The sequence below is a fragment of the Saccopteryx bilineata genome, chromosome 5, assembly GCF_036850765.1.
Source record: "Saccopteryx bilineata isolate mSacBil1 chromosome 5, mSacBil1_pri_phased_curated, whole genome shotgun sequence".
NCBI classification, from domain to species: domain Eukaryota; kingdom Metazoa; phylum Chordata; class Mammalia; order Chiroptera; family Emballonuridae; genus Saccopteryx; species Saccopteryx bilineata.
Genome location: NC_089494.1, coordinates 154035447 through 154051013, shown reverse-complemented (window position 1 = coordinate 154051013; position 15567 = coordinate 154035447). Strand labels below are relative to the sequence as shown.

Here is a 15567-nt window from a genome sequence, read left to right as displayed (position 1 = left end):
CTTCTAACTTCTTCCATAACCCAAGAATCAGGTGGGCCTTGTAGAATATTCCTAGTCATATTCTAAGTACTGTCTTTATCTTTTTCAGAGGACAAACCAACTCTTCTCAGCCTATTATAAATCATTTTCTAATTTGAAAGAGAACTGACGTTTTATTTTTATGGAGGAGTCTTTCAAGAGCTGTCTCCCTCTAACCTGGCGGCGTGCCAGCCTGGGAATTTGATATTGACTTATGTAATACTAAGAGAAAGAGAAGACACCAGTGCACCTTTTAGGGTCCCTTGCAGCTCATCAGCAGTGTCACAGATGGCTTTTCATGCATCTGAACTGGTTACTGTAAATTGTGTGTTTTTAAAAACAATCAAAACACTCTCTTAATCTTAAAGGATAATAAGTGGGAAAAAATCCTTTACTTTTCAAGGAAACTGAGAATGCATTCTTATTTTTCTCTTGTTCTCTCTATAGGAACTATAGATCGGCATGCACATCTATACATAATTTATAGAACATTAACACTTAATGTCACTGAATGGAAAATAACGTGGCTGAAAAAAATCTTCCATTTTTTCTTTAAGGTTTGAAAAAAAAAATTTGACTTTTTTCTAAGCAATTAGAAATTTAAGCTAAGAGAAACATTCTTTAAAGAAACACATTTCAACCCTAATAAAGCAAGTTATAAAATATGGATCCTTTGGTTCAGTGGCTAGGAGGTGAGGTTAAAATGCAGGTATGAGGGTGCTGGGGTATCAGTCCTCCCTTTATATGACTCTTCTGATATTGAAGAAAAGCAACAGTGTGAGCCAGAGGATGTATCAATAATATACCATCTGACCAGGGAACTCTTTCTGCCCAAATGTTCAGTCTTTTGTGACAATATCTGTACATCAGCAAACAATAGCTTCAACTTCTCAAAGGGCTAACATCTCTACTAAGAAATCATCACTTCTACTATAGAACCCCCAGTCTTGCCTGCTTTACAATTCTGGTATTTTATAGTCTGTAACTTTTCCCTCTATGTCATCTCTGTCTTTTAAAATAACTCAGCTAAGGCAGGTGATTAAGGAAGAGCTTAATGTATAGCAAGTCCTCAAATAATGTCATTTTCTTATAATGATGAGAAAAGAAATTGATTCTTAGAGGCCACTCTGTGTGTGGAGTCAGCACGTTCTCCCAGTGTCTGCGTGGGTTTCTCCAGGGACTCCAGTTTCCTCCCACATCCCAAAGATGTACACCTGAGGTTCACTGGCATGTCTACATTGTCCCCATCTAGGTGCGGCATGTGTGAGTGGCCCTGTGATGAAAGGGTATCCTATCCAGGGTGGGTCCCGCCTGGTGCCCTGAGCTACTTAGAGAGGGCTATGGCCACCCATGACCCTGTGGATTAGAAAAGAATTCTCTTAGTGATTTTTATTCATCTTTCTTAAACGTATGAATAGCTCACATTTACTTCAATGTTTAACATTATAAGTGTTTTGGGTTATTCAGAAGTTTGGTGTTGCTTTTGTGACCAGAAAGAGGCCGTAGGAACTTAACTCTGATTTCTATCAATGAGTCTATGGTAAAATTGTTTTTGTTTTATGTCATTTCTCTTAAAGTCACAGTTTCCAAGAACCTACTGACAATGTTACATGAGGACTTACTGTCTTGAACTCAAAGAACATAGTGAACATTTAGGAATAAGTACATTGGGACAATAACTCCCCATAAGAGCATTCTGAATGTCTGATAATGACCATACCGTTGGAGCTCCCAGCAGCGTGGGGCTGGCTCTGGAAGGTTCTAGAGCGGGAGCCAGACTGCCCTGAGAACTGCCTGCTCTGGGCTGGGAACTCATGCCACACGCCCCGGGAAGAAGGGTGGAGGTTCTGTGGGGCCTCAGCAGAGGAGTTCAAACGCTGAGGCCAGATGGAGTCCAAATCCTGGGGTTCTTCTTTCAACTTTTCTCCTTCCTTGCCAACTCGCTGATAGATCCTCCCAGTGCTGTCGTTCAGTAATCTTCTTATTCCTGTAATTTGTTTTTTAATTTCCATGCTTTCACCTCCTAATGGGAACAGGGCCAAAGAGAGCATTGTAAATTAGCAGAAAATAATAATTCACTACCAAAAAATATCACCACCTCTTCTCTGGGAATGACAAAGATGACTGATTCCAGATGCAAGCTTCTAGATACTAAGTAATCCATGAAACTTAAAGGCAAGGAAACTGGCTATGGTCTGAAGAAACCAATTATATTCCTGGTGCATCTCAGTTTAATCTCTCTCTGGACAAATTCTCTTATGATAAAAAAGGTTTCCTGAATGAGTTTCATCTGGGGGCACACTTTAAATTCCTTCCTTGGCAGTGTTTTCTGGGTAAGGGTGTCACAGGAAATAGGCTAAGGCAGAAGACGAGTTCGAGATTGGGACGACAAGGCTGAAGCCCCTCTGGGAGCTGCTACCACCATTCACTGGCAGTGGCGAAGCCTGCAGGGCAGTTGGCCCCATCTGCAGTCAGGTGCAGACACCAGGAAGAACACATAGCTCTGGTTGGGATGCAGAGCTTTTTGAGGATTGGCTGCGGGCACAGCAGCAGTGCCATTGACAGTGGGTGTATTCCAGTATGACACAGCTGTTGGAAACATCACTCTCAGAGGTAACACTGTAAGAGCAGAGAGACACTGAAACAAGGGAGGTAGGCCTTGTCTTTCTCAGTCCAGCTCACAGAGGAGACACCCCTGGAGCTGTGACTCAGCCAAGTGATGTCCAGGGTCCCTAGCTGCACTAGCACCAGGAGAGGAAGTGCAGCCCCCACCCCGCCCTGCCCCCAGCTCCATCCTCCTGACTGCCACACCCTGGACCTACCCAGACAAATCCACTGCCACCTTCACGTGGTAACTACAAAAGGGAACAGGCTGTTCCAAAGCCCAGCTCACCTCTGCATTGACTTTAAAAAAAATAGTGGTAAAAATCACACACCATAAAATTTACCATCTTAACCATTTCTAAGTGCATAAGTATCTTCATGCTGTTATGCAACAGATCTTCAGACCTTTCCCAGTAACTTTTTTTAAAGATTCTTTTTCCATAACAGGACTTCCTTTTTGAACTAAGGTATCGCTGTGCTGCACTGGATGTACAAAGTAAATACTACTTAGAGATACCTGTCAAATTATATAGGTAGGAAATATTTCCTATAAATATGAAAACAGAAGATGCCAATATCTATTAGGAGCTATTTCAAACACACTAACTTCTTAAATTATGTATGAGCCAGTATCTTCACAAACGTTAAGAAAAGTAGGTTTTTTCCCCTCTAATCTGGGTGTTAAACTAAAAGTCTTATGCCAGAGAATGTAAGAATGTAAACAAATTCATGCAGTCACTCTATTAAATGCCTGACATTTAAACTATGAGAAAAAAACCCACAGAAAGTATCTGTTGGAAAAAACACTTCCTGGCCCTGGCCAGTTAGCTCAGTGGTAGAGCGTCAGCCCAGCGTGTGGAAGTTCTGGTTCGATTCCCAGTCAGGGCACACAGGAGAAGCACCCATCTGCTTCTCCATCCTTCCCCCTCTCCTTCCTCTTTATCTCTCTCCTCCCCTCCCCCAGCCAAGGCTCCATTGGAGCAAAGCTGGCCTGGGCGCTGAGGATGGCTCCATGGCCTCCGCCTCAAGCACTAGAATAGCTCCAGCCACAATGGAGCAATACCCCAGATGGGCAGAGCATCTCCCCCTGGTGGGCATGCTGGGTAGATCCAGTTAGGCACATGTGGAGTCTGGCTCTCTGCCTCCCCGCTTCTCACCTAAGGAAAAAATAAACAAACAAACAAAAAATACACCTCCTGCAGATAAATTCAACACGTTTAACATAACAAAGATTTAAAGTACCTAGTATCTTGTAAGCCAGATTCTCTGTAGAATCTGTAACTGCACAACAAATCTAGGCATTCTGTGTTGTCTAGTTAGATATTAAGCTAGTTATATATAAATACTGAATAAGAAGACTTTTATATACTATTTTGAAATAAGTATCTTCAATTTTTAAAATGGCAAAAATATTGTTTTAATATCTAATATGGGTGAACCCAGAAACGACAGATTTCCAAATTTACAATACTATAGGTATCATGTGTTGCTATATGCTTGACAAGAAATAGTTTACTTTGTAATAGAATCATTTTTATATCAAGCACCTGTGAAAATTACAATATAGAAACAGTAAATAATAGTCCAGATTTTATGAGAGTGACTAAGCAGGATTTAAATGATGCAGCCAGAAGAATTCACAACGTAATGATGTCTAGAACAATTCTCGAAGATAAAACTGCAGGTGAATGTGGTGTGAGTTTAAGTACCAAACACATACTTTCCTGGTAGTTAACATCACATTTTGGACAAGAAGAAGCTTCCTTCCTACAAGAATCTTACCCTGGATCTCCTAGATCAGGGACGTTATGCACCATCAAGGGTTGCAGCTCACTGATCTACAGTAGCACAAGCTGGTGGCTGTCACTTCTCTCCTTCCTGGCCCCTGGCAAGAGCTGCTCCAGGGAGGCCACACTCACTGCCGGCTTGAGTCAGTGCCAGCTTGCTTCTCCATGTGAACCCTGCCATGTCCCAGCAAATGGGATATTCTCTTTCCAAAGATTCCACCTCTGCTCTGGAGAGAGAATGCTATGATTAAATACTTTCTTTAGGGGGATAAAGTCATGAACATGAGGATTCTGGAACTTTCTAAGAGCAAATCTGCTTTGTCAGGACCTTAGTTTCCTAGTTGCAGAAGTTACAGATGGAAATTATAATGTGAGTTTTGCATACTTTAAACTTTCTGTAAGACCAGAATCCTGAGCTGCAGGTTGAGTAGAGGGAGAAAAGGGAGAGTAGAAAGGGAGATTCTGGCTGTCAGGTGCCCCTGAGATGTTTAAAATCATTTCTTCCAAAGTCAGAAGAAGAAACAACAAATTGGGACCTGGGGGGGCCATGCAGGAAGAAGGAGTGCTGGGAAGGGGGACCCCAGAGGCCAAGGTACACCTGACTGACTGACTCAGTAGAGAGCCCACAGTCTATCTGACTGCAAGGACATTTTAAAGGACAGAAGAAAGAAAACGGCAGAAGTTGACAAGAGGAAAGTGATGAGATTATGGGGAAGGTTGAAGGTCTGCCTGGGGGACAACTTCTTGGAGGAGACGGGCTGGGCATCCCTGCAGGACAACCAGACATGCACGAATGGTCTCTGGGGTAACTGAATTGTCCTACCTTTAGCCAAAGAAGCAGGGAACAGCTTTAAAAATACCACAGGTGGGGGTGGTCCTGGAGCCTGATTACACAAGCCGGTGACAATGGGCTCTGGCAGAGTGAAGGGAAGTGTTTCCTTTCACATTAGGGACAGATGTCGCAGAGAGTCAGAAATGAGAACTGAAGACTAAAAGTAAGTATGACCAAAAAAGCTGATTCAATCCACATGCCCTGGGATGCAGTGGGTGCTGACTGCAGGTAAGGAGGTGAGACCACAGAAGGTCAGCCCCCACTGCTGGGGTGGAGCATAGGGAGGCCTGGCTGCTATCCCTGACACCTGGACTCACTTCTGAAATGTGCCAACTTGCTCCTTGATATGGGGCAGGCACCCCCACTTCTCAGACTTCTGCTTCCTGGGTCCTAAAATGAAGGTCTAAGCGAGACCTGTGCTCTGCACCAGCAAGTGCACAGCAGCCATCGGGAAGGGAAGCAGGGCCTGATGCCTCTGAAAGTCACATGTGTCCGTCTCAGAAAAAGTGGGCTTATTCTGTTCACAGTGTGAAGCCCAAGTCATGTGTTTGTTTTTTAACTGAAGGAGCTCAAGTTTTCTGATTTTGAAAAATGGTACAAAATATGTAAGAGATTGAGATTTGAATGTTAATTGTCCTCTACTGTCTTTCTGATTCTCATTAGTCAGTGTCTTCTCCATGGATAAATGCCAGGAAGAGGAAGCTGTCAGGACAATGGGTCATCTAAAGAAGTGTGATTCCATAAGGAAATCTGTGCACATTCCTGATTTCTATCCAAACCTCTCTATGTTTTCACTTATACTCAACTACTCCAAGAGACAGAATATTTTTAGATAAAACAACAACAAAGAAAACCTTACAAAATGGATCCATGCTATGTGGTTCCCTTATAGGTAAAACACTTTAAATGAAATCCTTTTAAGAGTTCAGTGACTATGCTTCTTGGACAAGGTCTAAAAAATATTGCAGACTGAAATCTACCCTTCGCTAACTTTCAAGACTCTACCAGATCACCTTCCTTCACATCAAGAATTTATACAGTACATCACGTCAAGACTCTATATCAGGGGTCCCCAAACTTTTTACACAGGGGGCCAGTTCACTGTCCCTCAGACTGTTGGAGGGCCAGACTATAAAAAAAATATGAACAAATCCCTGTGCACATTGCACATATCTTATTTTAAAGTAAAAAAACAAAATGAGAACAAATACAATATTTAAAATAAAGAACGAGTAAATTTAAATCAACAAACTGACCAGTATTTCAATGGGAACTATGCTCCTCTCACTGACCACCAACGAAAGAGGTGCCCCTTCTGGAAGTGCGGTGGGGGCCGGATAAATGGCCTCAGGGGGCCGCATGCGGCCCGTGGGCCATAGTTTGGGGACCCCTGTATAGTCACATCAAGACTCTATATAGTACATATACAGAGTCTTGCAACAGAGAAGTCGTCACACAAGATCTCCCTTCACTAGGCCAGGACAGAAGGATTTACTACACAGAAGATGATTGATAACACTGGGAACAAAATTTTTGTTGCATCCACAAAAACACTTGTTCTTGCCCTGGCCGGTTGGCTCAGCAGTAGAGCGTCGGCCTGGTGTGCGGGGGACCCGGGTTCGATTCCCGGCCAGGGCACATAGGAGAAGCGCCCATTTGTTTCTCCACCCCCCCTCCTTCCTCTCTGTCTCTCTCTTCCCCTCCCGCAGCCAAGGCTCCATTGGAGCAAAGATGGCCCAGGCCTGGGGATGGCTCCTTGGCCTCTGCCCCAGGCACTAGAGTGGCTCTGGTCGCAGCAGAGCGATGCCCTGGAGGGGCAGAGCATCGCCCTCTGGTGGGCAGAGCGTCACCCCTGGTGGGCGTGACAGGTGGATCCTGGTCGGGCGCATGTGGGAGTCTGTCTGACTATCTCTCCCCATTTCCAGCTTCAGAAAAATACAAAAAACAAAACAAAACAACAAAAAAAACACTTGTTCTTACCTAATTCGAGTGTGCTGATCTCAAATCTGACATTAGTTTTTCTCTGTTAGCTACAAGTTTTTTTGCAATTCAAGATTTCAGGTTTTCATCTTATTATAAAATTTTCAACATTTAGTCTAACATAATGAAGTAGAATGTCTTTTGGGCATCATCTTTGTGAAAATATAATAATTTATATAAAGCAGTAAATACACTAATACACTAAAAATATGATTGCATCAGAATTTGTCTACAGTTTCAAAATAGAACATATTAAAACATTTTAATCATAAAATTTGCGTAAAACTTATTTAAATTCTATTCAGGCAAAAATTTGCGTTCGTAGCTCTTGCGTTTGTGTACTTGTTGAGGACAATCTCGTTTGATGCTCCATCAGTAGTCTGCTCATCACTAACAGCTCCAAGATTTTCGCAAAACTTATCAAGGTGACTGTTCAGGAAGTGAATCTTACATCCAATGTCACAGAAAGCCAACAGCATCCTTTGAACCAGAAGTTCATAGTTTTCTGCCTTTTTGTTGCCAAGGAAGTTCTTTGTAACTGCCACAAAAGACTGCCATGCTGCTTCCTCCTCCTTATTCATCTTCCTGGCACATTCTTCATCATGTATGAGGGTTCAAATTTGAGGTTCATTGAATACACCTGCTTTTATCTTCTCAAAAAACAAGGCAGGAAAAGCAGAAATAATATGTTGAAAGCATTCACTTTCTCTATTCAAAGTCTGAACAAACTGCTTCATTAAGCCAAGTTTGATGTGAAGTGGGGGAAAAATGATCCTGTCTCGATTAACTACAGGTTCATTCACAATATTTTGCATCCCTACTTCCAGAGTTTCACGTTTCGGCCACTCCTTCTGTGTCCAGTGTTTCTCCCGAGCTCAGCTGTCCCACAAATACAGAAATCAAGGATACTTCGTGAAACCTCTCTGTTGTCCTAGCATGAAGTTTACCATTTTAAGATCCACACAAATGATCCAGTTATGCTCCCCATACTTCAGAAAGTCGAGAACAATTTTTATGTCATTATAATCTTCTCGCAGATGAGTTGAATAACCAATTGGAACTGCTGCATAAACATTACCATTGTGTAGGAGAACACATTTCAGATTCCTTTTAGAGCTGTCAAGAAATAGCTGCTGATTCAAGAGAGTGACGTCAGAGAAATGGCGCCATGAGGAGCGCGACTGACAAATCTCCCCAAAATTTCAACAAGTTCATCAACCAGAGACAGAAAAATCTATCCTTGGAGCGTCTGGGAGTTCCACACACTGAAAGTGAAGGTAGGATCGAGCAAAAAATTGACTAAATATATAATCAACCCTGAAGGAAATAAGTTGGACAAAGGAACACTCTGCCTTCCTCACTAACCTGAGCAAAGGCTGCTTTCACTTGGAACTGAGAGTCAGGGGCTAAGGGTGTGGAGGAAGCTAGGCTGTGGCATGGACGTTCGTTCATGCCGAGGAAAGAGTGTGCCTGTGGTGAATCAGCCCACACAAGAAAACGCCCGCGCCACGAGCAGCAGCTGCCAGCGGCACGCGGGGAGTGCACCAAAGCAAACTTCCCTATGCCCGAGCTTCTCTGGGCAGGCGGGGCGCCTCACCAAGCCATTCAAGCCAACAATCAAGCACCAGGGGAGGGGCACGTGGGCAGCTTGCTGTCCTTTCTGGAGCAGATCGGCAGATCCAATCGCTGAAATTAGCTTAACCCACAGTCTGCTCACCTCCCAACTAACCTACGCGGCTCTAATTGACAAAATCTCTCTTAGTTCAGCGATCTAAGACAAGAAGCGTGATATTTTTTAGTGCCTCTTGCTAAAGGGGTAGGGGCAACTTCTGATTGGCAGAGCTTTCATACTCAGGGATATACACTAAAAAGAGGGACTTGGCAGATGTTAAGACCTCCTGTACTGCAGGCAGCAACTAGGGCATCTTCTTCCCAGCCAAAACAAGTTACAAAGTGCGGAAAGCCTGGGGAGAGTGGTCCCACAGAGTGCTAGGCATGCTGAACAGGCCTGGAGGCTCATAGAAAGTCACCTTGAGAGCAATTGGTTCCAAGCCCCGCGTGATTACGCTGGTGGCTCTGACTGCCAGAGCCTTACCCAGAGCCCTGCGTTGAGTGGGGATAGAGTGAGGATTTGCCATCTCTTTGAGCCTCTTACTCCCCAGGTAGAGGCAGCAGCAGCCTCATAGCTGGATCATCAGGCTGCTAATTCAGGAAGGAGAGACTAGGAGAGAGGCTCTGGGAAAACGGACTCTCTCATTGTCGGAGCCTGCAAACACTAACAAGCCTTGACTACCAACGAGACTGAAGCCTAATATAAGACATTGCCATAGAGTGTCATCAACTTCAAATCTCTACCTTGACCTGTGGTGGCGCAGTGGATAAAGCGTCGACCTGGAAATGCTGAGGTCGCCAGTTCGAAACCCTGGGCTTGCCTGGTCAAGGCACATATGGGAGTTGATGCTTCCAGCTCCTCCCCCCTTCTCTCTCTCTGTCTCTCTCTCCTCTGTCTCTCTCCTCTCTAAAAAATGAATAAATAAAGTAAAATTTTTAAAAAAAAATTTAAAAAAAAAAATCTCTACCTAAGCGTGCCACAGGGGCAGAGCCTGGGGTACAGAGTCACCAACCAGGAAGAGGGAGAGGAAAGAAAATGGAAGAAGTTAAATTCTCAAAATCAAGAAAAATCCAGACTTTATAACTTGTTCCACTATTTTTTTGTTTCTTTCATCTTCTTGCCTTTATTATTATTATTTCTATTTCCTCCACCTTGGTCCTTTTATTCTCTGCCCGTCTTATTCTTTCCTCTTCTTGAACGACACTACCCATAAGTGTTACATTCTATTTCTTTTCTTCTTCCTTACTCTCCATAAGGGTTACATTCCAAAACCCTTAACTCTCTCTCTCCCTGTTTTCTTCCTTTTTTCTTCTTTTACTTTTCCCCTTTCCCTTATTTCTCCCTCTCTATTAGTTTCTTCTTTTCTCCTTTTATTTTTCCTCTCATTCAATCCTCAATCAAAAACAAATTTTTTAATTTGAAACTCAAGGGTTTATTTTTGTGGCATTTTGAGTGCTTTTTACTTCGCTTTTTAACTCATTAGCATTGCTCCCAACCCAGGATCTCCATTATATTTAGTTTTTGCTCCACTTAATACAATAGTTATTTTTTTTCCTTTTTCCTGTTTCCCTCTTATCCCTCTCATTATATCTCTTAGTCGACCATCACTTAAAAGCAAATAATTTTATACTTGACCCAAATTTTTTCCTTTTTTGCATTTTGTGGGTCCCTACTTCCTTTTTTGCCCTTTGAACACTTCCCCCCAACTCAGGCCCTTCATTATAGGCATTTTTTATTCCATTTAGCATAATATAATTCACAGTTCATCACGATATTTTCCTGAGGAAGGGAGAGGAGGGGAAGCAAAGTAAGAAAAGGAGGGGGGAATAATAAATTATTATTGGGTTTTTTTGTGTTTTTTTCCCGAATTTTTTTCCTTTTTTTTTTTACTTTTTCTTCTTTATTAATTCTCATTAGTGCTATCAACAAGACCACCCTCAGATGCCATTAAGAAAAAGGAAGTAGAATATCATAGATACAAAAGATAGAGAAGTAGCACACAGAGATGTGGAAAAATCTATGGAGAAAAAATTTAATATATTGGAAACCTTGGAGCTAAATGACACAAATTTAAAATAGAAATCCTAAAAATACTCAGAGATATACAAGAAAACACAGAAAGGCAATTTAGGGAGCTCAGAAAACAACTCAACGAAAACAAAGAATATATTGCCAAGGAAATTGAAACTATAAAAACAAATCAAACAGAGATGAAAAACTCAATTCATGAACTGAAAAATGAGGTAACAAGCTTAGCTAATGGAACAGGCCAGATAGAAGGTAGGATTAGTGACATAGAAGACAAGCAACTTCAGGCACAACAGAGAGAAGAAGAGACTCAAACATTTAAAAAAATGAGAAAGCCCTACAGGAATTGTCTGACTCCATCAAAAAGAATAACATAAGAATAATAGGTATATCAGAGGGAGAAGAGAGAGAAAATGGAATGGAGAATATATTCAAACAAATAATAGACGAGAACTTCAAAAGCCTGTGGAAAGAACTAAAGCCTCAAATTTAAGAAGCAAACAGAACACCGAGTTTTCTTAACCACAACAAACCTACTCCAAGGCACATTATAATGAAAATGGCACAAACCAACGACAAAGAAAAAATTCTCAACGCAGCCAGGGAAAAGAAGAATACAACATATAAGGGAAGGTCTATTAGATTATCATCAGATTTCTCAGCAGAAACTCTACAAGCTAGAAGAGAGTGGACCCCAATATTTAAAGCCCTGAAAGAGAGGAACTTTCAGCCAAGAATACTATACACATCAAAGTTATCCTTCAAGTACGAAAGAGAAAAAAATACATTCACAAATATAGAAAAGATAAGGGAATTTATCATCAGAAAACTCCCACTCCAGGAAATATTGAACGGGGTTTTCCAACCAGATCCAAGAACAAAACAAAACAAAACCACAAGTAATAGCTCCACCAAGAACACAATAAAACCAAATTTAAACTGTGACAAAAAAGCAAAAAAAAAAAAAGAGGAGAGGATGAAAATTAACAGTAGCAAAGAACGATGAAGTGCAGAAACACTCAAAAGATAGGGTACTACAATGAATATGGTAGGTACCCTTTTCATTACTTAATGAAACCACTCTTGAAAAAACCACCACAGAAGCACATGACTTAAAAAAGGTAGCAACTGAGGAAAGAAGTATGGAATACAAACAAACAAAAACAAATGATAGAAAAACAAAAGAGAAGAAGCAAACAAGATACAAAACTAACAGAAAGCAATTTATAAAATGGCAATAGGGAATCCACAAGTGTCAATAATTACACTAAATGTAAATGGATTAAACTTACCAATAAAGAGTGATGTCACGGAAATGGCGCCGTGAGCAGCGCGTCCGACAGATCTCCCCTAAATCACAACAAATTTATCAACTAGAAACAGAAAAATTTATCCTCGGAGCATTCCGGAGTTCCACACAAACTGAAAGCGAAAGGACTGTTATCACTTGAATCTGAGAGACGAGGGTGTGGAGGAAGCTACCGCAGGGACGTTCATTCAAGCCGTGAGGGAGTGCACCTGTGGTGAGTCAGCCCACACTTGGGAGCCGCGAGCAGCCGCAGGCGCACGCCTGGTCCAGTTGCAGAGCGAGCACCGCCCACACTCCGGAGCGGCGAGCAGCCACCAGCGCGCACCCGGTCCGGTTGCAGAGCGAGCACCACTAACGTTCCCAGCGGCCCGCGCACTGTGAGAGTCGCCAGCCACCGGTGCCCGGAGCACCCCATTCGCGCGCGTGCCCTGGGCATTCCACACGCCCAGAGCGCCTTACTGGCCCGCACACCCAGGGTGCCCCATTATCCTGCGCCTGGTGCGATCCAGCCGCCAGCGGCAGGGCGAGCGGGAGAGGCACCAGGGTGGTCTTCTACTTGGGAGATTCTCTCCGTGGGCGGGACACCTCACCCAGCCATTCAAGCTAACAATCAAGCGTTGGGGGAGGGGCGTGCGCAGGCAGCCTAAAATACCTTCGGGAGCACAGCTGCGACCCAATCACTGAAATTAGCTTAACCCATGAAATCTGCGCACCCTCAGGTCTATTTGATAAGATCTCTCTCAGTTCAGCGACCCAAGACGAGGCGTGATATTTTTTAGTGCCTCTCGCTAAAGGGGCGGGGGCAACTTCTGATTGATAGAGCCTCCATATTCAGGGATAAACGCTAACAAGAAGGACTTGGCAGATAATAAGATCTATACTACACTAGTCGCAAGCAGAGACTAGTGCCTCTTCTTCCCAGCCAAAACAGGCTACAAAGTGTGGAAAACCTGGGTTGAGAGGTCCAACTGAATGCTAGGCGCTGAACAGTCACCTTGACAACAATTGACTCCCACCCCCGCCTGATTACACTGGAGGCCCTGACTGCCAGAGCCTTTCCCAAAGCCTTGCACTGAGTGGGGATAGAGTGGGGATTTCCCAGCTCTTTGAGCCTCTTACTCCCCAGACAGAAGCAGTTGCAGCCTTATAGCTGGATCACCAGGCTGCTAATTCAGGAAGAGGGGACTAGGAGAGAGAATCCAGGAAAGCAAACTCTCTCATCGTTGGACCCTGCAAATGCCAACAAGCCTTGACTACCAGCAAGACTAAAGCCAATTATATGACATTGCCATAGAATCCCATCAACTGCAAATCCCTACCTAAGTGTGACACAGGGGCAGAGCCTGGGGTACAGAGTCACCGACCAGGAAGAGGGAGAGAAAAGAAAAAGGAAGAAGTTAACCTCTCAAAATCAAGAAAAATCCACAGACTTTACAACTTGTTCCACTAATTTTTTTGTTGTTGTTGTTTGTTTCTTCTATCTTATTGCCTTTATTTCCTCTACCTCGGTCCTTCTATTCTCTGCCCATCTTATGCTTCCCTTTTTTTGAACTACACTACCCATGAGTGTTACATTTTATTTCTCTTCTTCATCCTCACCCTCCTTTAAGGTTATACTCCAAAACACTTAACTCTCACTCTCTCCTCTTTTGTTTTTTTTTGATTTGCTTTATTTTGCTTTTTTCTCTTCCTTTTTTATTTCTTCCTTCGTTTTTCTCTTTTTCTTATTTTTTCCTTTCTATTCGTTTTTTCTTTTCTCGTTTTACTTTCCTCCCATTTAATCCTCAATCATGAACAAATTAGTTAATTTGGGACTCAAGGCTTTGTTTTGGCTTTATTTTTCTTTTTTGCTTTTGTTTTTGTTTTTTTCTTGTTTGTTTATTTTTGTGGCATTTTGGGTCCTCCCAACCCAAGGTCTCCATTGTATTTAGTCTTCGCTCCACTTAATACAACAGATTTTTACTTATTATTTTTATTTTTTTCTTCTTTATTACTCTTTTTTTGGTCCTTTTTTCTGGTTCCCTCTTATCCCTCTCATTATATCTCTTAGTTGACCATCACTTACAAGCAAATCATCTTATGCTTGTCTAAAATTTTCTTCCTTTTTTTTTTTTTCCATTTAGTAGGTCCCTACTCCCTTTTTTTGCCCCTTGAACTCTTCACCCCAAATCAGGGCCTCCATTATAGGCACGATATTTCCCTGAGGAGGGGAGAGGAGGGAAAGAGAAGAAAGAAAAAAAGGGGAAATAATAAATTATTACTGTTTTTTTTTGTGGGGTGTTTTTGTTTTTTTTTTTTTTACTTTTTACTCTTTATTAATTTTAATTAGTGCTATCAACAAGACCACCCTCAGATGCCAATAAGAAAGAGGAAATCAAATATTATGGATACCAAAGAAAGAGAGGAAACACAAATAGATGTGGAAAAATCTATGGAGAAAAGACTTAACATATTGGAAGCCTTGGAGCTAAATGACACAGAATTTAAAATAGAAATCTTAAAAATACTCAGAGATATACAAGAAAACACAGAAAGGCAATGTAGGGAGATCAGAAAACAACTCAATGAACACAAAGAATATATTACCAAGGAAATTGAAACTATTAAAACAAATCAAACAGAAATGAAAAACTCAATTCACGAGCTCAAAAACGAGGTAACAAGCTTAGCTAACAGAACAGCCCAGATTGAGGATAGGATTAGTGAAATAGAAGACAAACAACTTGAGGCACAACAGAGAGAAGAAGAAAGAGACTCAAAAATAATAAAAAATGAGAAAGCCCTACAGGAATTGTCTGACTCCATCAGAAAGAATAACATAAGAATAATAGGTATATCAGAGGGAGAAGAGAAAGAAAATGGAATGGAGAATATACTCAAACAAATAATAGACGAGAACTTCCCAAGCCTGTGGAAAGAACTAAAGCCTCAAATTCAAAAAGCACACAGAACACCGAGTTTTCTTAACCCCAACAAACCCACTCCAAGGCACATCATAATAAAGATGACACAAACCAATGACAAAGAAAAAATTCTCAAGGCAGCCAGGGAAAAGAAGAGTACAACATATAAAGGAAGGCCTATTAGATTATCATCAGATTTCTCAGCAGAAACTCTACAAGCTAGAAGAGAGTGGACCCCAATATTTAAAGCCCTGAAAGAGAGGAACTTTCAGCCAAGAATACTATACCCATCAAAGCTATCCTTCGAGTATGAAGGAGATATAAAAACATTCACAAATACAGAAAAGATGAGAGAATTTATCAACAGAAAGCCCCCACTCCAGGAAATACTAAAGGGGGTTTTCCAACCAGATTCAAAGAACAAAAGAAAACAACACCACAAGTAACAGCTCCACCAAGAACACAATAAAACCAAACTTAAACTGTGACAACAA

General features: G+C 42.0%; 1 protein-coding gene across 15 annotated transcripts in view; it reads right to left on the bottom strand.

The window, feature by feature from the left end:
- Positions 1–15567, bottom strand: part of BEND7 (BEN domain containing 7) — a 134934-nt gene that overhangs the window by 74192 nt on the left and 45175 nt on the right. For all 15 annotated transcript variants that reach the window (XM_066280885.1, XM_066280887.1, XM_066280886.1 and 12 more), the window contains exon 3: positions 1739–2041. In XM_066280885.1, the coding sequence (XP_066136982.1) occupies positions 1739–2041 (303 nt within the window). The remainder of the gene's footprint in view (positions 1–1738; positions 2042–15567) is intronic.